Raw genomic sequence first — 25516 nt, forward strand, 5'->3', positions numbered from 1 at the left:
TTTTTTTGTTTTTTGTTTTTACTAATGTGGGAGCAATGCCCACTAAAGTCTATTCATGAAGGGGGAGGGGGGTGCAATTTGAGTCAGTGTTAAAATAAATCCAATGGGAGACGAAATGATTGTTAAAGTTAATGCAATCTTTTCAAATCTGCTTGTGAATGGCGTAAAAATGGTGTACTGATAATGGAAGGTTGTGACATGTATTTTGATTGAGGAAAATGATATTTTTCAACAGTGATGGGACCCAGCCTTTCTGCTTCTGGACACCATTTCACAAGCTTTGCAAAACCACTCTGACATTGAACTGAGGAGGGGTGCACAAGCACCTTAAAGCAATGGTAATTGTGTACACTAAGACTTCAAGTAATACAAATACTTTTTTGGGACGCACCAGATAAAAGTGTTGCTATATACAACTTTCTGTGAATCCATCATGCTTATATACAACGGCAGTCAAAACTTTTGAGACTGTTTCTCTTTCTACTGAATGGTGAAGTAGCTCATAACTTTTGACCGGGAGTATATTTGTTCCAAAAGCCCACGCAAAACTCTAAGCGCTTCCAGAATCATGAAGTCATTCAAATCAAAGTTCTGAATGAGAAAACTTTCCAGCAACTCTGTGAGAGTTTGGAGGCTAAATCATGGGCAACTGTTTACAATGCTTGCGATCCTGACACTGCGTATAACTGCTTGATCCATGAACTAACTGACTCTATACACAACTCCATTCCTGAGAAGACTGTCACACACAGCAATAATAATTGTAACCCTTGGCTTACCAAAGGGATACTGAACTCTATAAAACAGAAAAATAAACTTTACAAGGCTTATTTAAAAAATCCTACTGATGAAAACAAAAACAAATATCATCGATACAGAAATAAACTCACACATATTTTAAGGAAAAGCAAATGTAGCTATTATACAGAACATATTAGTGCAGCCCAAGGTGACTCTAAAAAAACTTGGGCAATTTTAAATAAAGTCATAAACAAAAGCCAGAAGTCACCAGTCCTACCCGATTCTTTGGATGGCAACATTTCTCTATTGGCTAACAACTTAAATGACCACTTCATTTCCATAGGTGAGGAACTTGCAAACAAAATCAGACCCCCTGTAGGTTTATTTTACAAACACTATCTTTCTGGCAATTATTTAAACCCATTTTTTTTTAGACCTACAGATGTTACTGAACTCCGTACAATTATTAAAAACCTGAGAAGTTCTCATACAGCAGCAGTAGATGAAATAAGCAGTAAGATCATGATTCCCATTGCCCATATAATTGCAAAACCACTTGCGCATTGCATTAATTTGTCCCTACTTCATGGTGTAGTGCCAAAACAGACCAAAATTGCCAGAATCACTCCAGTGTACAAATCTGGAGATAAAAATAACATGAACAACTATCGCCCAATTGCCGTTCTACCAACTCTCTCCAAGGTACTAGAAAGAGTCGTATACAATAGACTAAGCGAATACCTAGACAAGTTTCACATTCTAAACAGTTCACAATATGGCTTCAGAAAGAAGAATTCAACGTGCATGGCCATTCTAGATCTTGTTGAAAAAATTAATGATGCCTTTGAGCAAGGCAACTTTGGAGTTGGCATTTTTTTGGATTTATCTAAGGCTTTTGACACCATTGACCATAATATTTTACTGGATAAGATACATCACTATGGTGTTAGAGGAATAGCATACAACTGGTTCAAAAGTTACTTACTCAGTCGACAGCAATATGTAAGTATTAACAATCACGTTTCACAAAAAAAGGAAATAAAATATGGAGTCCCCCAGGGATCAATTTTAGGCCCACTACTTTTTCTTATTTACATTAATGACCTTGTTAATTCTTCTGACATACTACACATGATTTTGTTTGCTGATGATACCAACTTGTTTCTTTCACATAAAAACCCGTTAGACCTACAGCATATTTTAAACGCAGAGTTAATAAAGATAGATAGCTGGCTCAGGTGCAACAAACTTTCCCTCAACATCAACAAAACCAATTACATAGTATTTAGATCAAACAAGAAAGCAGTTGACACAAACAGGATTTGTCTGAAAGTAAACGATGACAATTTATTACAAGTTGATTCCACCAAGTTCCTGGGAGTCTTCATTGATAAGTCTCTCAACTTCAAATGCCATATAGAACACCTTATATCTACACTATCTAAATACGTTGGACTATTCTTCAAAATAAGACACCATCTCCCTTTAACCACACTTCTTACCTTGTACAAAACCTTGTTTGAGCCCCATATCAACTACTGTAACATCATATGGTGCAACACGTTCTCCAGTCACCTAAAGAAATTAGAAACTCTACAAAAGAAGATAGTACGGGCCATGTCCTGGGCTAGTTTCAATGCTCCCACCCACTCCTTATTTTATAGTTTACGCATTCTCCGACTCACTGATTTGAACACATTTCATAACGCATGTACAATGTTCCAAATTGTAAATAATATGAATAGCAGACTGTCTGAGCTCATTCCAGTCTGGACTCCTCTCCATACTCATAACACCAGAAACAAAGACCTCATCAGTGGAAAAAAGAGAAGACTTGTTAGCACCAGCCTGAGCATTACAACTAGAGGCCCCCAGATTTGGAATGAGCTCGACGAAAATCTAAAAGTGTTGAAATCCATCTCCATCTTTAAAAATAGGCTAAAAAGTATTCTGATCAGTAAATATAACAATTCCAACATACCTAAGTTATAAACTGTCTTCTAGGGAAGTATTTCTTTTTTTTTTTTTTTCTTTTTTTTTTTCTTTCTCTGTGTGTGTGTGGGCGTGTATGTGTGTGTGTGTATATATATATATATATCGAGTTATTGTACATTATTATGTTTTTGTATGTGAACAGTGTAAAAAAACTGCAACTCACCCTTCTGCTCATCTGATAATGACCTGATAATGTTTCTTGTGATTGTCTTAATGTATGCAGGCTCCTGACTATAAGCTTTTAGTAGCTTCTTAAGGAGACCTGACTCACACATAATCTTGGCTCAACACTGAGATATTATGTACACTTTGTAAATATGAATGTGTGTGTGAATAAATTGAAATTGAAATTGAAATTGAAATTCGTGACGTCACTTACCTTTAAAATACGTGCATCAAATAGCAATCCATGAAAGACTGCCTGGATTTCTTGGCACATTCTCCGGAGTTTCAGCGCAGTATGTCCCATCACTACTATTAACTCATTGGCTGCCATTGATGGCGCTGGACTAGGAGCTGCTCCTTCCAATCAAACCTAATTGGACATCTAGCGATGACAGCAACTCAAAAAACCTCCCAGTTTAAATGACTTGGACGTCTGTCGTTGTCAATGGCAGGCAATGAGTTTAGAAAGACGTTTACCAGAATGGTGCAATTATAGCGTTGCTGTGTTTACTCACAGAAACGTTGCGCTGAAATATCCCCATAGTTTTTGAGGAAGGCACAAGTTTTGGAAAGATTGTCTGTGACTGCAAAAAATAGCAGTTTTTTTTGTCTTAAGTGGTATCATAGAATATAATAGATGATGAGCCTTGTATCACAAATGGTATCATACCAGGATGGGAGGTACCAAGAAGTTCTGACCCCTAGGTGAGGAGGATTTTTTTTTTAGTACTGTAACAATAGTGTACTAATTACTAATTTTTACTTTTTCTTTTTTTTTTTTTCTTTTTATTTACTCTGTTATCTAGATGGTTATATATAAGTTGTCTCAGAATAGAAATAGCAAATAGAAGTAGTGTACACCTGTGTTTTAGAGCAAAGTTGAGGACTTTCCCCCCCCTTGATTTTATACAATCTTGATGTACAATATGTCAATAAAGGTCACATGTGAATCTTGATTTTGTTTTTTGGTGTCAGATGACTGTCAAAAAGAAGTATGCGTGACCAGGCGTTTGTACCATAAATACTTGAATCTCAACATTTTTGGAGTTAGTTTTTCCTGTTTGTATGAGGAATTTATAATGTTGCACTTATACTAGTATTGGTATCGATATAGCAATGAAATGTAATCGGTACCGTATTGGGCGTATTGGGAAACAATGTGTTGGTGCTGCGCAGTATTTACTTTTTGATATGTAGTTTCGAATCGCTGGTTACCCTACCTAAGGTGGCTGAAAGCACAGACAATAGGGATATAAAATTTAATTTGTTCTTCCTGTGGCCAAGATGCACCCTCCCAACCAATACTGTCTCGCGTGTAGCTGTCCAATCCCTTTGAAGCAGGAGGGTTGCCCATCCTCATGATTGGACGTGTAGCACTGTCAATGGCAGACAATGAATTAAGCAGTGCCTGACCAAGCCATGATAGCAACTACTTTATATTCAATTTAATTTAGTATTTAAAATTTGTATATGGTGGAAAACACTCAGGTGGCTTGAAGATACGCTCTGAGAGCCCAATTTGGCCAACCAAGCATGATACATCATTGGACAGCTTAAAATCTCAATTTTCTGGGGGGAGAAACATTTTGAACAGATGGGCATTTAAAACAAAACAAAAAAAAAAACATTTTTTAACAGCGAAACCCTATCTTGAGGTGAGCGCATGAAACTTTGCAGGGCCGGCCCAGCCTATACGCAGACTATGCAGCTGCTTAGGGCACGTGACCACTAGGGGGCCCCAATTTGGCAATTGTTTAATTTATATTCTATTTTGTTTACTACAGTTTGCTTTATTTGACTTTTGTGAGTTTTGATACTTGATTACAAGCTTGAAAAAAATAAAAGTTATTCCTTAACTTCTTTGGAGTTCTTCTTTGAAGTTTGCAGTGCAACAAAATCTGATTAATATACAAAATATGGACGTATGGGTTGGATTGCATGTATGGGTTTGACAGTACACTGTGACGAAATGGTGGGCCAAAAATATGGGCACCTTTGCATTATTTTGATTAGGGTCACCAAATGGCCCTGATGAAAGTGCGTAATTAAAGACGGCATGACTTTAATGAGATATTATCGTGTATTTACCTTGTTTCGATCCCAAAACTCCATGCAGCATGTATCACTGAGTGTCAAGACACAGCTGTGAATGGCCACAGCTGGATATTTTGGGGATTTGGTGCATAAGCGGATTTTTGTGTGTGTGTGTGGGGGGGGGGGGGGGCTTGGTGACAGAAAAGTGTCATTGCATGTAATTGACTTTCCTATATATTTTTCGGTAAAATGTTGTCTATAAAAGTTGTAAAGCAATAAAACAAACAGCAAAAATGAATGAAATGAACAAAATAAAAATCATAACTAGTCAAAATTATTTTTCAAACAGATCATGTGACGATTGTAATGATATGAGCAAATCGTATCTGCATGTTCGATTAGTAATGTCTGCTCGTCACAGCACACGGAGGTCAGAGATACGCAGCGAGCTCGAGACAGCTGATAAACAGCCCGCCAGTGGACAGTTAATGTTGATGATGCCTCTCTTCTGTTCTCTAACTAAAGGTCTGTCAGTCAAACCTATCAGTAAGTTGTCTTATACAAGAAACCCAAAAAGTGAGAAAACTAGCACCTTAGACGGGCATTTGCTTTGCTTAGCTAAAACCACCTGAGGAATGGAGAGGCAAGATGGCTATAGCCTACGTAATTTTTTCAAACCTAAGCTTTCAAAAGTGACAACAACTACTGAGCAAGAACCAAGGATTGAAAATGTGGACCATGAAAAGCCAGAGCACCGCCAAAATGGTGAGCGGAATTTCAATTTACCCCACTAAAAATGCTAAATGTAATTCAATTTTCTAATTCAATTTTATTTGTATAGCCATGTATCACAACAAGGTTGCCTCAAAGGGCTTAGCAGGGGCAATATGATACACAATCAGAAAAAGCAAATGAAGCAACAAAGATGAATAAATAAAGTTCAAGTCCTGGGTATCCCCCATCCAAGCAAACTCCAGAGTCTTTGGGAGAAAGACTCTGTACAACATGTACATGTACAACAAATTTTGCACCCTTATAATAATTCAGGCATGAAAATGTCTCACCTTTCGGCGAAATTCGCCGTTTTGAAGTAAAAAAGGGTGACCTATGTGAATTGTGTAGATCCGAGGAGAAAATCGTTTTGGGGGGAGGGAAGCGGGGATTCGGTAGATTTTATTTAATCATCATTATCATGTGATTAACTTAGTACGTAAACTGAGCACTTCAGAAATCGGTCCTTTTAAATAGTGACACTTGGACAGTCAGCAAATACTTCTGGCTGCTTCGCTGACGAGAACCAAACTGCGTTTCATTATTCCAATCGCGCGCAGTTTTCACGTGTACATGGGAGTGCTTGGAGAGCCTTTGGTTGCATTGCAAAGCTGCGAAAACAAAAAGCAGGCCTTATCCAAGCCGGGGGCAGACCAGAGCACAGTGTTGAGTAATGGTTTCAACCGTTTTCATATTTTGCGATATAACAAAGTTACTGCCATTCGTTTCAGCTTGCGTTGAACACTGACAGAGCTAGCCAAATCTCCCGAGAAAAAAATTGCTCCCGTTAAGTTAGCGTCAAGCTTGTGTATTTAGCGGTAATGTAAACGAAGAAACACTCTGATTAGTCAAATTAAGCGGTATGCTCTTGGATGGAGGGGGGCGCCTCGCATCGATCCCGTCGTCCGCCTGAGACGCTTTATTTTCAGCTGGGACTGGAGCAGACGGCCGGTGTTGTACCGAAATCTGCGATCCGTCAGAATCTGTGACGAAGGAGGGCGATGTTGCCAACAGCAAGGCCGGCAGCAACGATGAAGAGGAATTGAAGAAGACCACTTATGCTAACGGCGTGAACTGCCATTTGCTAGTAAACGAGGCTCGCTACAAGTTGCGGAGGCTTATTTTCCCTTTCACGGTATTAACGTCGTGACATTCGATCATGACATGGTTATTAAAAATATGCTTTAAAAAAAAATTGCATGTTTCATGTGAATTTTTGACATTTTGAAATAGTCACCTGTAATAAATTGCTATTATTCTTCATCATGATGAGGTTATTATGTAAATATCCCATTTAATAAATTACATAAAATGTATGGCTTTTGATGTTGTGAAAATGTGCGCTTATCTAAATTAGGTACTGTATTGTATTTGTGATATTATGGAATTGTCCGCTCTTATACATTAGTTTCATTCTTTTGACTTATGACTCTTCCTCAAATGCACTCACAATTTTAAATGTATTAGGACAATGATATAAATATATGCCGTAGTCAGTGATTGATCTTGCTGTATTTTCCTTATACTCTTGCCCAGCCCATCAAAGACAAATCCTTACTCATCTAACATTCTTTTACCGTCATCTGAATACATATTTCCTCAAAATGACCTCCAGAAACTACATTTTTATTGTCACATTCTCTGGTAGGCGCAGACGTGGCTGTTAACAATTGTGATCCTCCTCTATTGTGTCTAAAATCAATCAAGTCACCCCAAGGCTCTTTGCAGATTTTCTGACCCCACCCCATACTACATCTCCTCTCAGCCCCAGAGTCTGTACATTTTGTCATCACTGGACATCACAATCATTAGATCAGCAAAGAGCCTTTATTTGCAAATCATGGTGGAAAATAAGTATTTGGTCAATACCAAAAGTACTCAATACTTTGTTATGTAACTTTGTTGGCAATAACGGCGGCCAAACGTTTTCTGTTGGCCGTTTTCTGTAACTCTTCACAAGCTTTTCACACACTGTTGCTGGTATTTTGGCCCATTCCTCCATGCAGATCACCTCTAGAGCAGTGATGTTTTGGGGCTGTCGTTGGGCAACACGGACTTTCAACTCACTCCAGAGAGTTTCTATGGGGTTGAGATCTGGAGACTGGCTAGGCCACTCCAGGACCTTGAAATGCTTCTTATGAAGCCAGTCCTTTGTTGCCCTGGCTGTGTGTTTGGGATCATTGTCATGCTGAAAGACCCAGCCACGTCTCATCTTCAATGCCCTTGCTAATGGAAGGAGATTTTCACTCGAAATCTCTTGATACATGGCCCCATTCATTCTTTCCTTTACACAGATCAGTCGTCCTGGTCCCTTTGCAGAAAAACAGCCCCAAAGCATGATGTTTCCACCCCTATGCTTCACAGTGGGTATGGTGATCTTCGGATCCATTCCATTTTCTAATAATTGCTCCCACAGTTGATTTCTTTACACCAGGCGTTTAACCTATTGCAGATTCAGTCTTCCCAGCCTGGTGAGGGTCTACAATTTTGTCTCTGGTGTCCTTCGACAGCTCTTTGGTCTTGGCCATAGTGGAGTTTCGAGTGTGACTGACTGTCATTGTGGACAGGTGCCTTTTATACCGATAATGAGTTAAAACAGGTGCCGTAAATACATGTAACGAGTGGATCCTCGTTAGACCTCCTTAGAAGAAGTTAGACCTTTGGAAATAAATTCTTTAAAAATCAAACAATGTGATTTTCTGTCCCCCCCCCCCCACATTATGTCTCTCATGGTTGAGGTTTACCCATGTTGACAATTACAGGCCTCTCTAATCTTTTCAAGTAGAACAACTTGCACAATTGGTGGTTGACTAAATACTTATTTGCCCCACTGTATTTACAATTCTTTTATAGGTAAATTTGAGGTCAGCTCGCCCCCCCATTTCGATTAAGAATTGTGTCAATCGTTTGTGCTGCAACGGTTTTGTAGAGCAGTATTATGCATTTATTGAGATATTAATTTCGAGTAGTACCCCGCTTGCCAGTATATCGTTAGATTGTTGTAGCATCAGTTATGCATTTCATCCCAAATGAATGCATTTATTTTGTTTTGTTAAATGTAGGGCTGTCAAATTAATCATGTTACATGCGGTGATTAATTTTTTAAAATTAATGACGTGAAAATATTTATCGCAATTAACGTATTCGCTGTACGACTCATTCACGCATTGCAGCAAACAGCTTACAATGGCGCCGTTTTACTTATATACAGAGATAAGAGGCAGAGTGGAGTAGATACAAGCATTCATTTGGGCCGTGCTTTTAATTGGCAAAAGCTTTTTAATCTCTCCCACAGCACCTATAAATACTGTGGGAAGCGACGTGGGGAAAAATGATAGGAGTTGATCTTTTTCTTAACACCCTGAAGTGTACCCAACTCAGAGAAGATATAGCATTTGCAGCCACCACACACAGTCATGGTTGCACCACTTCCCATTATGCATTTGGGCAGAACAGATAAGTCGCTACATTATCACTTACTGAAAGTTCAACAAATACATTAGATGGCAATATTTAGTCACAATTTACAAACTCACATTTATCCTTTAAGAATTACAAGTCTTTCTATCCGTGGATCCCTTTCACAGAAAGAATGTTAATAAAGTTAATGCCATTTTGTGGATTTATTGTTGCAATAAACAAATACAGTACTTATGTACAAGATGTTGAATGTATATATCCGTCTTGTGTCTTATCTTTCCATTCCAACAATAATTTACAGAAAAATATGGCATATTTTAGAGATGGTTTGAATTGCGATTAATTACGATTAATTAATTTTTAAGCTGTGATTAACTCGATTAAAAATTTTAATCATTTGACAGCCCTAGTTAAATGTACACCTTATGCCTAATATATACATAACACAATAAAACAGAATTGTTGTGGAACTCAAAATGTTGACTGGACAGTAATGGACTAGGCACATTAAATCATTAGTGACATCAAATATTACACTATACACCAAAGTATATCAGTAGCTGTGTCCTTAAGTCTTTTCCCCTGACCTTTTTACTGCGACAATATAATGAAAACCTGAAATTATTGCTTTTAGTTTTGGCCACCCCAAGATTTTAAGTGGCCCCACCTGGCCACCCCTATGAAAAATTTCTGGAGGCGCCACTGCTTGTAAGGTAAGTATGCGATAATATCTCGTTAAAATCGTGGCATCTTTAATTCTGCTCTCGTGTGCTTTCGCCTCCAGTTAGGGTTTTGCAGTTACATTTTTTTTTAAATTTAAAAATGCCCTCCTTATAGTATTGTTTTTGATGGTGTGAATTATTTTGTTGGAAAATCAATAAAACATACAGTGGGAAAAAAATGCCCTCCTTTTCAAAATCCCCCCCCCCCCCCCCATAAAATTGAGATTTTAAGCTTTCCAATGATGTATCACACATGCATATAGGACAGTTTTGAAATATGGCCAAATTGGGGGTCTCAGAGCGGAACTTCAAGTCACCTGAGTGTTTTCCGCCGTATACATTTTTTTCTTGATGACTATGAGTTAGTTTATCTGAGCAGGCGAATAAAGTAGGGGGTGGGGTGGGCCTATACATTCATAAATCTATTCAATTTACTGTCCTAGCAAATATGACGTTAGCAATTGATGGAATAATAGAATGCTTATCAATGATAAAAAAAGAACATCATTATATCATGTATATATCGGAAGCCAGGTTCAAATATAGCAACTTTTAATGGATGGATGAATACATTGTTTTCTACTCTGAATCAAAAATCATTTATTTGTGGTGATTTTTACATTGATTTGATAAATCACATGAAACAAAAAGGCATTGATGACTTTCTTGACACAATGTAAAGTTTGAGTTTATACCCAACCTACCAGATTAACATCACATAGTGCCACAATAATTGATCCTATTTTTACAAACATTATGGAAAATCAAATTACCGGTGGCCTATTTATTTGTGACATTACTGACTGTCTGCTTGTCTTTACCCTATATGTTTGTAGTCTTAAAAAACAAACAAAGATCCTCTAAAAACTGTGATTAAAATAACAACGGAAGACACTACTATTCCTTGAATACTAGTTTAGCAGGTCAAAACTGGAGCACAGGATATAACAAACCATAGGTGAACATTGCCTACAACCCTTTTTTAGATATTTTCACTTATTTGCAAAACAAGCATTGTCCATTATCATCATAATTATGACATGACTGCCATGAGCATGAAAGAATGCTTACAACAAATGTCCTTTAGTGTTATCCGGCAAATTATCTCACTTTTGAATGGATGTAAAAGCTCCGAGTTGGACATAAATGGAGGTAGTGACATAATTTGCAGGATTATTCTTAATGACATATGTCATAAGCATTCAGTAATGCCCAGTGTCATGCCATAATTATGACGGTCATTTGACAGTCCTATGATGCCACCGTCAAATAAAGTGTTACCTATTAATCCAAATAAATCAAGAAATAAGCCACACTGGACTGTAAGCCGCAGGATTCAAAATGAAGGAAAAAAAGTAGCAGCTTATAGTCCGAAAATTACGGTATATGAAATATACCTAAAATTATTTAGGGTCATTGGATGCCTCAGGTCAAACCTCTTCTGTTGTATCCATTGACACCTCAGCCAAGTTGTCTGAACACAAACAAAATTCTTAGTTTTCTTACACAACAATCGTAAAAACATGTATACATTCATTTGAATAAATTTATATTTGTTCATAGACATAAAAATCTATTGACTGGACGCTTCATCATTGTCGGAGACTCGCAGATGGAGCGTTATGCGAGCCCAATCCGGATTTCAGCTGGATTTGTAAAAAAGTACAAAACCTGTACCTCATACAGACAGGAAGCATTGTCTCAGGAGTGATTTGTTCGAGGATTCAAGGTAATTATTATATTTTTCGTACCATGCATGCATTTGAAAAAGTGAAAAAAAATCAATGGGCTATGCTATGTTATGCCACTGCATTGGTATTGTAGTTCGCCATATTTACATAAAATAAACGCTAACTGCATGGTTTCATTGCTTTTAACAGAGAATCGAGACTCTTTTACATCCATATCTATGAAGAATTTGGGGATTTAAGCATTTGTTCGCAATAATTTTCGCCAGAAAAGCTCTGTTTACGTCAGGCGGCCGCTAGCCTCATTCGCTAATAAGTAGCATTGTACTTACATATTTACTTACTTAATTATTATATATTTACATAAAATCAAAGCTAACTAATATTATGAAGTCTATGACTGCAACTTTATTGCGTTTATGTATTTGTTGTTCTTTCCAATATAGTCTCCGCGGTTTTTTTCAGCGCACCGCGCAGCCCGAACCATTTGACGGATCGGCACCGTTCAAGTATCGAAACGATCGGAATTTTCGCGCAACGCAGGCAATTTTTCAAACAGCCCCGGAAAATTTCCTGTTCTCCCGTTACCGCCGATTTTCCAAACCCCCCCCCCCTAAAGTTTCAAAACGTATCTAGTCTTACAATTTTTGACCAAATCACATAATTTGAATTTCAAAAATTCCAGGACGGTGTGGGGCATAAAAGTTGTATACAGACAGAAATTAGAAAAAATTTACGGTTCCCTGGAAATTTTCCCATAATGTTCCCATTCATTTTTAATTGGATGCAACCTTCAAATTTCCCATTCACTCCCAATAGAATTTACATTGCATTGATGCCATTGACGGCCATGTATGTTGAATCTATTGATGCCAATGTACTTGGATTCCATTGACAGCCATGGACGTAAAAATTTCCCATTCATTTTCAATCACATTTACTTTGTTTAATGCCATTGACGGTCATGTATGCCAATTCTATTGATGCCAATGTACTTGGATTCCATTGTTGCATATGTAAGTCGATGCCATTGAGGGCTACCGACGTCCAAATTTCCCATTCATTTTCAATGGCAAAAAACAAAAGTCCCCAAATCAAAAGGGAAATGACCAGATATCAATAGGGCGTGTCCGCCAAATGTCCCTATATGACCTGATATGACTAGGACACGCACCCCCCAATGTCCCCAAATGACTTGATATCACGAGGACACGCCACCCAAATGACCTGTTATGACTAGGACACACCACCCAAATGTCCCCAAATGACATGAAATGACGAGGACCCCCCCCCCAATGTCCAATGACATGATCTGACCAGGAAACGCCCCCCCAATGTCCCTAAATGACCTGATATGACCAGGGCACGCCCCCAAATGACCTGATATGACTAGGACACGCTCCACAAATGTCCCCAAATCAACAGGAAGTGACCTAATATGACCAGAACATGCCCCAGAAATGTTCCCAAAGCAGCAGGAACTGGCCTGCTTTGGTCCCCGAAATGTCCACAAACCAACCTGGGCGGGGTTAAGATCTGTATCTCCACACAGCAAAGCCCAGAGTAATTTCTCCAGAAATTGCTGTTTCTAGTTACATAGTATAACTTGAATACTTCTTGAATAAAATACTTATAATTCTTCTTTAACAAAGAGGCAGTAAAGGCACTATAGAAAATGAATGCATATGCACAATAAAACAATTGTAAACATTTTTTTTTTCTGTGCTCTAAACAGTGTAGTCATGGCCAATAGTGACCAACAATTACACACTTTGTGTGGAAGGCCATACTGTCATTCTACTAGCATTTAAGAGGAACATTACAGTCCATCAAAAAAATTCACTTACCAAATACATTGTGAGCCTTTGAAGCAGCTCCATATTTTCAGGGTCCTTATTGCTTGGTCCTTTATTCAGAGACGCTTTTTCTGAAACACACAAATTACATGTTACTGCATAGTCTCTTCCCATAGAGTTTCCATATAACTTGAGTTAAAATTAAGAGAATATCAAAGTGAACTATTTGTGCTGTTTTTTCACCTATTAATGGCATTTTCAATGTTAAAAATGAAATAAAAGACAAAGGCTGCAACTAACCTACAACTAGGGCTGGGAGATTTGGCCTTTAGTACGTATCGCGGTAAATTGAGCAGATTTACCTCAATAACGATAAATGACGATAAATTCGCCTAAGCGGACTGTTAAATGATTCGAAAATCTGAATCACTGCATGAAATACAAATTAACCATTTCTCGTTGATTTTTTTTACCAGCTTTCAATATAACATATTTAACAGTTGTACATGCAGTCTAAACATTTAAGTATGTAAAAATTTCTTGTAAACAACAAGAATTCAAGTATGAACATTTGTAACAGCTTGCATGACTTGAACAATGTGCAACATTATAAAAATCAATGCGACGACTGTGCAAACATGTCATTGTAACACAAATGACTTACATCTTGAACAATACACTTCAAACAGACAACTTATTGTTAATGGCTGCTGTGACAATTATTCAACGCAAGTGTTTACTTCAAGGTTTCAGTTTTTTTTTTTCCAGAGCATTTTTAAATGCATGCACGCACACATGCATCAAAGCTATATTGTTCTTATGCCAACGAAACATTTAAGATTTTATGATGGCAGTAATGGCACAGAATAAAGTAAGGCACATACAGAAAAATAGCCGTCGCCATTCAACGGTCATATTGTAGGTTTCAGTATTGGATTGTACTTTATGCTGAATGCTTTACCATCATAAAAGCTGTCAGAGAAATCTCATCCGCCGCCCCACACACACACAGACATACACACACACAGATACAAAATAACGCTACATACTAATTGTTAGATGCAGTCTGTGCTCAATCCACTCATTAAGTTCAGCCATTTCGACAATGTTAGAGCTGCTATCCGATTCCATCACGTTCAATTGTGTCGTTAGCCGCTAGCATGAGCCTCTGGCCCGGCTACCAGTGGAAAGCACTAAAAGCACCCTCTTCTAAAATCGTGAGAACCAGGGAGGACAGCGAGTGAAAGCCTGTCTGGATGCCAAGAGTTGTGTTTGTTTGATTTCCTGAAACCATGTGACTTCATACATAAGCACACTCTCGGTTTCATAAAGAGAAATGAACATAGCTGAACAACAAAGTGGGATGAAAGGACTATATTTTCTTGTTTTATTAAACTACCGAATTTACCAACATGGTCAAAATTATGGGTTGGGAATCTTTGGCATGAAGCCGATTCGATATATATCTAGATACACAGGTTATAATTCGATTTAAAAAAATGATACATTTTTAAGGCAGAGCGATTCGATACGATTCGATAGTTTAATAACGATACGGTTCGATACAGTGTGAAAACAATATGATAGTAAGCATTTGTTGTGTTTGTTCTTACAGTATTTTAATAGCGTAAACCACACGAGCTTGAATGTGTAAATTTTGCTTCACTAATTTGCGCGAAAGCTAAACTATTTCTTGTGAGTGTAATGTTGTTAGCAAGTTTATCCGTGTCCTGCCTTGCCTCCCTTTTCTGAGACCCATGCGAGGTATTAGCTGACGGAAAATGATATAGATTCAACATACCTTAACTGGACTTAAGTAAAAAGTTTAAAAACACACAACCAAATTACCAATTGAATACGTACCGTGTCCTCATCCAACCGATTGCCAGCTTCCCGTAGCCGCTCGGACGCAGACTCCCTTTACTAAGTAAGCAACAGACAGGCAGGTCGGCACTCGGCAGGCACAGTCGATCGACGACCAATGGGTGAATAGACCCCAATCACCAACGTCACACAATAACGTGATCGCTGCATTGTGCCGCCATATTGTCCGTCATTGTGTGTCCGTATTGTCAATCATCTTAGTTTCTTAAGGTGGATTCACTTGCAAATTATGGAAGCCCCGGTGCTTTCAGACGCTGTAAACTCATTGGATGAGTTGCATAAAAGCCGTTATTTGGAAAAGCTTCGGTCGATCCAATCGCCAGATCCATATTTGATGCCCAAATCGATGTTTCCTCCCGTCCGGTCCCGTCCCGTGCGTCAGAGCTCGTCCTGAGACCACAAAATTTCCAATCAAACTCCAATTTATGTCACGATGAGGAGTCAGGTACCCAAAATCGGCACCGGCCCGAATATAAACCTACATTTGGTCAGCTGAGCGTCACCGTTGTCGCGATTGTAAAATGAAACTTGATCGGCTGTTCGACAACGGGCCGGTGTGTGCTGAAAAATAGCCCCGCTTGAAATGTCCCCCCTGACGGGAGCGCCTATTTGTAACGCTTTATTTAAGTGAAAACATCAAATGTTTTCATGGACGCATTACAGTAATGGATTTACGACTGTAAGATCAGTTTTAAATAATTAAATTACACAAAATATTAGTAATGTATTTTAGTAACAAATCGTGGACTGGGCCACATAACCATCTTTCAACAGAAATGTATTAGTCTACAGGTTTTCACGACCATATCCCAATGACAATCACACAGGTATGACATTTATTAGTTCAAGCAGAGTAAAATAATACATATTCACGGTACAAGAAAGTCATTTCCGTGTGGGCGCTCCCGTCAGGGGGGACATTTCACGCGGGGCGGCTATTTTTCGGCACAACAGCTGTTGTTGCGCTCACCTTCTTGATGCGTGACCGTGGCGACGAGCTTCGTAGTCTCCGCCTGAAGACGTCTGCGATCGTGTTGGCATCACGTCTATTCGTCTATTGATGTTTTCGCCGCTGTCTGACGGCTGGCAACACAAACGCATCATGGACCGAGATAAACAAACCCTGCTGCTTTAGAGATTTGCCCTTTTAACAAATGGGCACACAGGAACTACTAAAATGACCGTTTATCTTCTCTGTTACTGCAACCAACTGCCACACATGCCTTCACCATTTTGATTAATCAATGTTAACGATTGTCAGGAAGGTTTTTGGGTTCGTTTACTAGGCAGTGATTCCTTAGACAAGCAGAAAAACACGCAGTAATAGGAGGAATGTACGTAGCGGTAATATGTAAACACGATGAGCTGACGGACAATATGGCGGCACAAGTCAGGGGGGCGGAGTTGTGACGTCACGACATTGGGGTCTATAGGTCAACACATGTATGACCGCCCCCTCATTTGAATAACATTTCCACTTGCATGTTGGTGCTGACAATGAAATAAGTAAATATTAGGCAAAGCGCTTTTATTTATTGATTGACATTTATTTAAATCAATATATTTATTTTTGGATTTTATTTTGTATTTATTCTTAATTTTTTAATGTAATTTCTTATTTTTGTATATATATATTCGTTATTATTTCTACTTTCATTTAATTAGCTATTTATTTCCATATTTATGTTTGTATTTATATTTAATTTTTGCATCTTATTTCTTATTTTTGTACTTATATTCGTTTTTATTTGGCCTTTTATTGATTGAGTTATTTTCATTTTTAATTTTGGCAGTTTTGGTCCTAATTTAGAAACCCACTGACAAAATTTGAAATTACAGGAAACTGTATTAGCTGTTAACACTAACTCCAGAGGGAGCGCTAATCTAATAACTGAGAAGCAAATGCTGCCATTAACAGCAAAGAAGAGGAAAAGGGTCAAACAGTCAGACAGGGCCTGTTTACAGAAAAGCTCAACTATCGCTAACCTTAATCTTTTCGAATAATGTAATGTTAAAACGGGACGATGCCTCTAAACAGTGCGTTTGTCTTAAATTTAGTTGAGAAAAATATGATTCCAACTTCTTTTTCATCTAAATTCGTCTCGGCGTAGATTGTAGCATCTTCGGCCTGGTTTAGCCTAGCTAGCTTAGCTTTGTAGCCGCTAACAAAAAGATTTCGAGTTCGGGATCTAACACATCGCCAAGTTGCCAGAGATCAACTGGAGGCCGAAAGAAAGTGTGTGAACCATTCTGGTAAACAACCCAAAAGTACGAGGAGGGATTTTGTGGAACAAAAGAGGAGAACTAGCGAAAAGGTCGACAAAGCGACGCAGTTTGTTTGCAAAATCAAAATGCAGTCGAGAGTTGGATTCGGCACAGCAGGTTTGTTGACACTCACTTGGTTATTGTTTTTAACTCTGTATCAATACCATTTTCTTGACGACATAAATATATAACTGATTTTTCCCCAAAATCAATTCCTTCAGTGCAGTTGACAATGAAAAGCATCCAATCATGTGATTCTTAAAATTAAATGTGTTAAATGGGTTTATCATAAGACGTCCAATACATTTACAGTGAGAGGGTGGCAGCGAGCGAACGAAGTCACCGCTCCCTCTTCATATAGATTGGACGTCTGGGGCAGTTAATTGGAGCAGAGTAGTAAAAGGAAAATTCAAAAATATCCTCCTGAGAATATTGAAATCAAATTTACTCTATGAAAACAAAGGTCATACAAAAATACTAATAACAGAATATCATCACTTTGCAGTCAAATACTATATATGGATCCAACATTTCAGTATCAATATTTTTTTCAACCCTAATATAATATTAACATTGTTTACATAGCATCATATTGACGATACACTATATCTGGTGGTGAACCCGTACTATGGAAAAGAAAAGGTTGTTCCTTTAGGTTAGATTCAGGATTGCTAGATCAGAAAGGCAGTTTCCAACCCAATCACACTGTAAAAACCAGCCCAAATGACAGCGTCCCATTGTAGATGTTTCCCTTTTACAATTCTGTGTATATTCTTATATAATAATTATTTTTAAAAGTCAACAGTAAGTGGGCATTGTGGTGGTATCATTGCTGTTTCGCCGATTAGCATCATGGGAGGTGTAGTTAAAACTATTGTATTACTTTTGAACTTCAATAGCTTTTGAAATTCAATAATTGATCATTCACTGTATATTTATTCATTATTAATTGTCAAAATGACATTTTTGGCAGTAGAAATCACTGTCAAATTACAACTTTGACAATATTCTCTTGAGCCGATTCCGACACACCAGAATATGCAAAAAAAAAAAAAAAAAAACCTCCCTAAAACTACAGTGTATCTAATGCATTTCAATGCGAAATCATTTGGGGAATTATTTTGTTGAATTTTACTGTGTACCTTAGTGATGGTGAGATGAAGCTTCTTCATTCGAGAATTCTAATGCAACAAAACTGCCTAAAACTACAGTGCATCTAATGCATTTACTGCTATGTCATTTTGGGAATTATTTTGTTGAATTTGACTATGTACCTTAGTGGCGTTGATGAAGCTTCTTCAATCAATGAGCCTTTCCATGCAATTGGTTCAAATCATGTTTCAAACCTTCAGAAAGTAGTTCGACCTTCTCGGGCATCACCAAGTGAACATTTGGTGTATCAGCATGCAAGGATGATCATTTTTTTGTGTAAAGTTTGATTAGGCTTAAGCTCATCATTAGAGGAGGAGGAAGGATGGAGGAAAATGGGAGGATGCAGTAATTGTGCCTGTATTGGTGTAGATAAAAAAAAAAAAAAAGGTTGACCCTATTCATTGACCCTACATTTCTGTGTCCCCACATAATTATAGCCCATTAGTCTCCCCAAGTAAATGCATTTATCATATCAATGAATTGATGTGCCAGAGTTTTCTCCAGCTAAATGTGACAGAAGTGATCATTTTGGGCCAAAAAAGAAAAGTTTATAGATAAGCACACATCATAGCACAATGTCACTTACAGCTACAAATCAAGTCAGAAATCTTGGCGTAATTATTGACTCAGACCTAAAATTTGATAGCCATTTAAAGTGTGTCACTAAATCTGCTTATTACCACCTAAAAATATAGCCAGGATAAAGGGGCTTCTGACTCAACAAGACATGGAAAAACATATTAATGCACTAATTTTCAGTAGATGTGACTATTGCAACAGTATATTTACAGGTCTTGATTAAAAAATCAATCAGGAAGATGCAGCTAGTACAGAATGCTGCTGCAAGAGTCCTTACAAATACAAGGAAATTGGACCACATTACACCGGTTTTGAAGTCGTTATACTGGCTTCCAGTGAGTCAAAGGATAGACTATAAAAAACTACTGCTCGTCTACAAACACTTAATGGCTTTGGACCAAAATACATGCTTGGTTTGTTGGATCTCTCTGAAACATCTAGACCCCTAAGGTCGTCTGGAACCAATCTATTGTATTTTCCAAGAACAAGAACCAAGCAGGGTGAGGCAGCATTTAGTTATTATGCTACTCACCTCGGATATTTTTTTGACCTTCATGTGATGTAAAGCACTTTGAATTGCCGTGTGTTGATTTGTGCTATACAAATACATTTATTTGCCTTGCCTTCTTTAATAATAAAAAACAGAGCTGTCGGGGATTTTGTCTACTGGTATGGTTAAATTAAAGCAATAAATTGATAAGATAACGTCAATAATGTCCATCGTCATCAGTGGTGCTGAAAAATAAGACATAATATGACAGCGGTGATGCATCTATAGGAAATTATAGCACTCTGACTTACCACCGGGTCCCATTTAAAATCTGTCTTTCAGACATCAGTGAAGCCATCAGTCCTGAGTGGAAGGAGCCAGAGCCCCCAACCATGAAACTAGAAGCTGAGGACGGTGAAGTCCTCCACATGCAAGAAGAAGGGGAAATGGCGTTCCTTCATATTAAAGAGGAGGATGAGGGGCTTTGGCTCAACATCAAAGAGGAAGAGGAAGATCCAACTTACAGTGAATGGGAGAGCAACCTCAGCAAATTGCAATGGGATAGTGTGCCTTTGAAGACAGAAGATGATGAAGGTCCAAGCGAGGCATGCAGCAGCAGCTCAAGTCAACACATGACAACAGAAGCGGATGGAGAGCACCGCGAAGGATCACGAGGCGACGGACTCTTAGCCCCGCTGTCGGATAGCGACGACGCAATGTCACGCCTTGCTCACGACGATAATTGCGACGAGTCCGAGGGCACAGGTGACAAACGCTGGAGTTGTTCCCAGTGTGAGAAAACCTTTGTATCTAAGTGGGATTTGAAGCAACATGTGAGAATACACACGGGAGAGAAACCTTATGCTTGCTCGGTGTGCGGTCAGAGTTTCTCTCAAAGGGGATATTTAAAAGTACACTCTCGAACGCACACCGGTGAAAAACCATTTTCCTGCTCTGTTTGTGGACAAACGTTCTCTGTGAAGGGGAATTTGTTAAGACACTCAAGAACACACACAGGAGAGAAACCTTTCGCCTGCTCAGTTTGTGATCAAAAATTCTCAAATAAGGGAAATTTGTTAAGACATGCAAGAACACACACTGGCGAGAGACCTTTTTTCTGCCTATTTTGCGGTCAAAGGTTCTCTCACAATCAACACTTAACCATACATACGCGAATCCACACTGGAGAGAAACCATTCGAGTGTTCGGATTGCGGTCAAAGATTCACCCAGAAGGGAGACTTAAAAATGCACACTAGAATCCACACTGGGGAAAAACCTTTTCCCTGCTCTGTCTGCGGTCAAAGATTCTCTCACAAGGGGAATTTGATCCGGCACACGAGAACGCATGTCGGAGAGAAACCTTTTTCCTGTGCAGTTTGCAGTCAAAAGTTCTCTCATAAAGGAAACTTGATGAGACATGAGAGAACGCACGTTGAGAAGAAACAGTTTTCCTGTTCGGATTGCGGTCAAACATTCGCTGTTGAGAGAAACTTGACAAAACACAAAAGAGTACATACAGGAGAAAAACCTTTTTCCTGCACGGTTTGCGGTCAAACGTTCCCTCACAAGGGAAGCTTGCTAAGACACACAAGAACGCATAGAGTGGAGAGAAAACTTTTGCCTGCTCCGATTGCAGTCAAAGAATCACTCTGAAGGAAGGGCTTGGGCAAAGACACAAACATGCTGATGAAAAAAGCCTAGCATCATTTAACCTATTGGCCGTCATAGGCAAACCAGAGTTGCTTGAAAAAGATGTTTTTACATCAACCGCTCATAACTTGAGCATATTACCATTGAAAATACTCAAACTAAGTTTAACACATCACCTTACCCATCCCCAGATTAGCTTGAATGTTTTAATAAAATAAATTATTTGCTGCAATTGACAGTGATAGATGAACCAGAGTTGCTTCAAAATTAGCTGTTTTTACAACAAGCATACATAACTAGCATATTCACACTTACAACTCTCAAATTAAAGAAATACATAAATACCTTTATTACTCCCAAATCTATGCAACCCCAAAAGGGTCCAAATTAAATAAAACATCATTTTGAAATAAATACCATTTTGATGAAGAACAAATTTTGTAATATGCAATATTTGATCATTTTACAAAAAAGCATTTTTCAGTTTTTTTTTTTTTTTTTTCAATTTCATGCCTTTTCATTTCATAATGTCGTTTTTCAGCACAATGAGATTTTACAAGATAAAAGCATTTTTACATTTTTTTTCCATAATGCCTTTTTTCACAATGACATTTTTACTTCAATGTCATTTTTCAGCCAAATAAATTGTCTTCTGTCAATCAAATACATTAAGGGCGGAGTCAGTTAAGCAATAGCGTACCACACGTAACATGGCACCTTTGCTCTTTAATATTCATGACGTTAGCAACTGTTTCGGGGGGGTCCAAACTCACGTTTGTCCCTCATGCTAGATGCATGTAAATAGCGTACAAATCAGATGCTTAATAAGCTAAACCTACCAATTATGTCCGAAAATGATGTCCCTGGTGCCAAATTCACTAGTAAAGATGTGGAAGAACATAGACATGTTTAGTTAAAGAGATGGCTTGAGTGCCAGGGCTGAAAAAGATAGGAAAAAGTGCCGACCTGAACCAGATGTAGCTTTTTTTATCGATATCTTTTTCTTGTGTTCATTACCTTACACTACTGCCAATGACATTCTCCTATTTCAACAAGCTATCCTTTACCACCATGTGCCTTGTCGTTCTTATATTTTGTATCCTCTGGTTGTCTTACATCTCTACGACCGTTCTTGGGGGTAATTTATATGGCTATTTTTGTGAAGCTATCGCAAATGCTACTCAGTGACAGCCAACGAACAGTTTTATTTTTTTTTCCATTAATAACAAATTTTAATTCTATTAATTTATTTTATTTACACTTCCCCCTTACTAAGATTGTTTCTTTACAACAGAAAAGGTAAAGCTGTCAAATCTAGAGCCTACCTGTGGGCATGAACAGGCTTACTACAAAAAGACAAAGGCCAAACTTGGCTAATTTATTTAAATATCCGTATTTTAGAAAAATGGGCCAACATGACTTGTGATATATAAATAAAACAAATTTTACGTCATACATTGTCAGACAGAAGCAGCACGGCCAAACGCCACGCTAAAAAATAAGTAAAATTATTAAAATGGCTTACCTCTTCGTGGCAGGCAATGGATCAGGGTTCTCATCTGTAGGACCATGGCCTCCAACAAATGTTGACTGCATATGAAGGTGAATGGCTTCACTTATATGGCGTTAAACTGGTCTATTGGACGTCCGCACAAGTTGACCCATTGTTCACATTTTTTTCCTCCGAGTTTTTGGCTTCCGGAAACGTATGAAGAAAACATCCTTCATATGTGAACGGTCGTAATGTCGAGATTCGTTTCTACAAGTTCCATAGCAGCAGTGTTTACTCAGTGTTTACTTCTTTTTTAAAAAAGAATGGCGGCAGAAAACAAGCAGTACTAGCATGGGTTGTATGTGAGTGTGCTTGTATGTTGACCCCCTTCTGGTTTACGATGGGACGTCACGCTGCCTTGCGACCTAAAAATAGCATTCATATGGTATGCTATTGGCTGGATTGTAGAGTCTGGTCGTTAGTATTTGGTAATGTTGATGAACTGTTAGGAAAACTTCCAGAAAGCATCTTATCAAAAACAGACTGCTGCTGAAATCGTTGCCCAGGCTGAGGTAAAAGCCTAAAGTACTATCCAACTGGACCGCAACTTTTCTGAGTGACTGAGAGTGATGCTATGGAATGCCTGCGCAGATAGCCAGACTATCCAGCCAATTCCTTAACTGACTATGACTCCGCCTTATGTATTAGATTGACCAAAGAATATTAATTGGGTTCAAAAACGACATTATGAAATAAGGCTATTGTGGAAAAAAGCATTGTGAAATTAAAAAAAAAAACTTTGAAAAAGGCTTTTTTCTTGTAAAATCTTTTTCATAATATTACACAATTAGTTTGTTGTCAAGATCGTATTTCAAAATGTTTTAAATTGATTTGTACTGTTTTGGAGTTTCAAATCAGCTGGAATGTTTTTATAAAATAAGTCATTGGCTGACATTGACGGCAATAGACGTCCAATCCATTTGGACTATTGCTGTAAATGCCAATGAATGATTACACCTGCACACACACAATTTTTTTAAAATAGCAAAATGTTTTTAAAAGTGGAAAAAATCAAGGAAGAAAAATGGTAAGAAATCAGTTCCTTGCACGGGCCACAAGCAATGATGTAACAGGCCTTGGTTTTGACACCCATGCTTTCAATGACAATGTAAATGTTTAATAACTTTGATTTTTTTAAATGTCTCCATTGTTGTATATTATCTAGCATTTTAAAATGTTTTTATTGTATCTTCCGTAGACCAGTACTGATTTAACACTAGCGTTAGAAAAAGTAAAGCAATAATTATGTTGTACTAATATCTAACAAGTGAACCATTTAAATTGACTGAATATTCACTCTTAAAAAATATTGCCGTTTCTGAATAAAATAAGGTTCTTGAATCATGTGTCTTGTTTCATTAATGACAACAGGGTTAACGCAGTTTTTACAGTGACCACACTTCTTATAACACTAATGCCAAATGAATTTAGTACAAGTCTATAAACATGCGCACTATTTCGCCCGCACAGTTTCATACGCAGGAGCTCAATTTCCCCCCTCCATGTTATGTCTGTGGCTCCGCAGTAATTTAATTTCTGAACATAAAAGTTTACCAAAGACTGTAATGAGAAAATTTAAATTTGATTCAACTAATTTCGAAGATATTCCAATATAAAGCATTGGTTTTGTATGAATTGCATGTATCTGATAACGTTATAGTTATCCAAGAAAAGTACTCTTTGAGATAAAGTGTGTGGCTCTTAAAAGAGCCGTTGGGTCGCGATGCTAACGAAGCACTTTACTTCGAGCTGGTGTACTTGGTGACGGCTTTTGTGCCCTCAGACACGGCGTGCTTAGCCAGTTCTCCGGGCAGCAGAAGACGCACAGCGGTCTGGATCTCCCTGGAGCTGATGGTGGAACGCTTATTGTAGTGAGCCAGGCGGGAGGCCTCAGATGCGATCCGCTCGAAGATGTCGTTGACGAACGAATTCATGATGCTCATGGCCTTGGAGGAGATACCAGTATCGGGGTGGACTTGCTTCAACACCTTGTACACGTAGATGGCATAACTCTCCTTCCTGGTCCTTCTCCTTTTCTTGCCGGACTTGCTGACGCTCTTGGCGACGGCTTTCTTGGAGCCCTTCTTGGGCGCGGTTTTGGCTGGCTCAGGCATGGTCACAAAGTTGAGACGAAGTGTGGTTTCTGACATGAAGCACGTGAGTTTATATGCGTCTCAGAAATGAGCGCTGCGTCAGCGCCGTTTTCTGATTGGTTAGGATATAGATCACATGTACATAGAACTAGATGCGTACAGCGCGCTGTGAGTGAATCGCGATGGCCATTATCACTGTGGCGGCCATTTTGCGACTTTGAAATAGCTACAAATGTCTCCATTTTCAACCAATTTTCAAATCGCTTGTTTTTTCGTAAACGTAAAGATACAGTAAACAGCAGATTTATAAATACAATTACAGTTATTGTCAAGATTCAGCCTGAATAATAGTTACGTCAATGTGGTTTTTAATAATCAAAGCCCTTTGAAAATCTGTCAAGATTTCGTCGAATAAAGCGTATTTTGGGCGAGAAAAGTGCTCACCTTAGGTTCACTGCAAAAGACTCCGCCTGAGAAGACTTCTGCTTTTAGATGGCCGCCAGTTACTAACGCCGCC

The 25516-nt window shown here is 38.4% G+C and overlaps 2 protein-coding genes and 1 long non-coding RNA gene across 4 annotated transcripts in view; 1 reads left to right on the forward strand and 2 right to left on the reverse strand.

Moving 5' to 3' along the window:
• The window catches only part of LOC130905913 (gastrula zinc finger protein XlCGF52.1-like), a 35660-nt gene extending 11252 nt beyond the window's left edge, over positions 1–24408 (forward strand). Inside the window, exons 1-2 of one of the 2 annotated variants that reach the window (XM_057819701.1) lie at positions 17148–17598; positions 20045–24407. In XM_057819701.1, the coding sequence (XP_057675684.1) occupies positions 17568–17598; positions 20045–21357 (1344 nt within the window). In that variant the 5' untranslated portion in view covers positions 17148–17567 and the 3' untranslated portion in view covers positions 21358–24407. Of the gene's footprint in view, positions 1–17147; positions 17599–20044 lie in introns of those variants that run through there. The other variant, XM_057819702.1, reaches the window with a different exon arrangement.
• Positions 10379–14616, reverse strand: LOC130905916 (uncharacterized). Its single transcript, XR_009061173.1, has 3 exons — positions 14382–14616; positions 13384–13463; positions 10379–11322 (listed from the first exon to the last, which is right to left on the reverse strand). It is a non-coding gene; the product is annotated as an uncharacterized LOC130905916 (long non-coding RNA).
• Positions 24238–25510, reverse strand: LOC130905915 (histone H2B 1/2-like). Its single transcript, XM_057819705.1, has 2 exons — positions 25444–25510; positions 24238–25049 (listed from the first exon to the last, which is right to left on the reverse strand). Exon 2 carries the CDS (start codon positions 25018–25020, stop codon positions 24646–24648), a length of 375 nt encoding a protein of 124 aa, XP_057675688.1. The 5' UTR covers positions 25021–25049; positions 25444–25510; the 3' UTR covers positions 24238–24645.
• Positions 25511–25516: the final 6 nt, after the last annotated feature.

This window comes from Corythoichthys intestinalis, chromosome 17 (assembly GCF_030265065.1).
Source record: "Corythoichthys intestinalis isolate RoL2023-P3 chromosome 17, ASM3026506v1, whole genome shotgun sequence".
Taxonomy (NCBI): Eukaryota; Metazoa; Chordata; class Actinopteri; order Syngnathiformes; family Syngnathidae; genus Corythoichthys; species Corythoichthys intestinalis.

What these genes read in the sequence shown, in the direction of transcription:
- LOC130905915 (XM_057819705.1), bottom strand. Translation starts at nt 25,020, where the DNA reads ATGCCTGAGCCAGCCAAAACCGCGCCCAAGAAGGGCTCCAAGAAAGCC.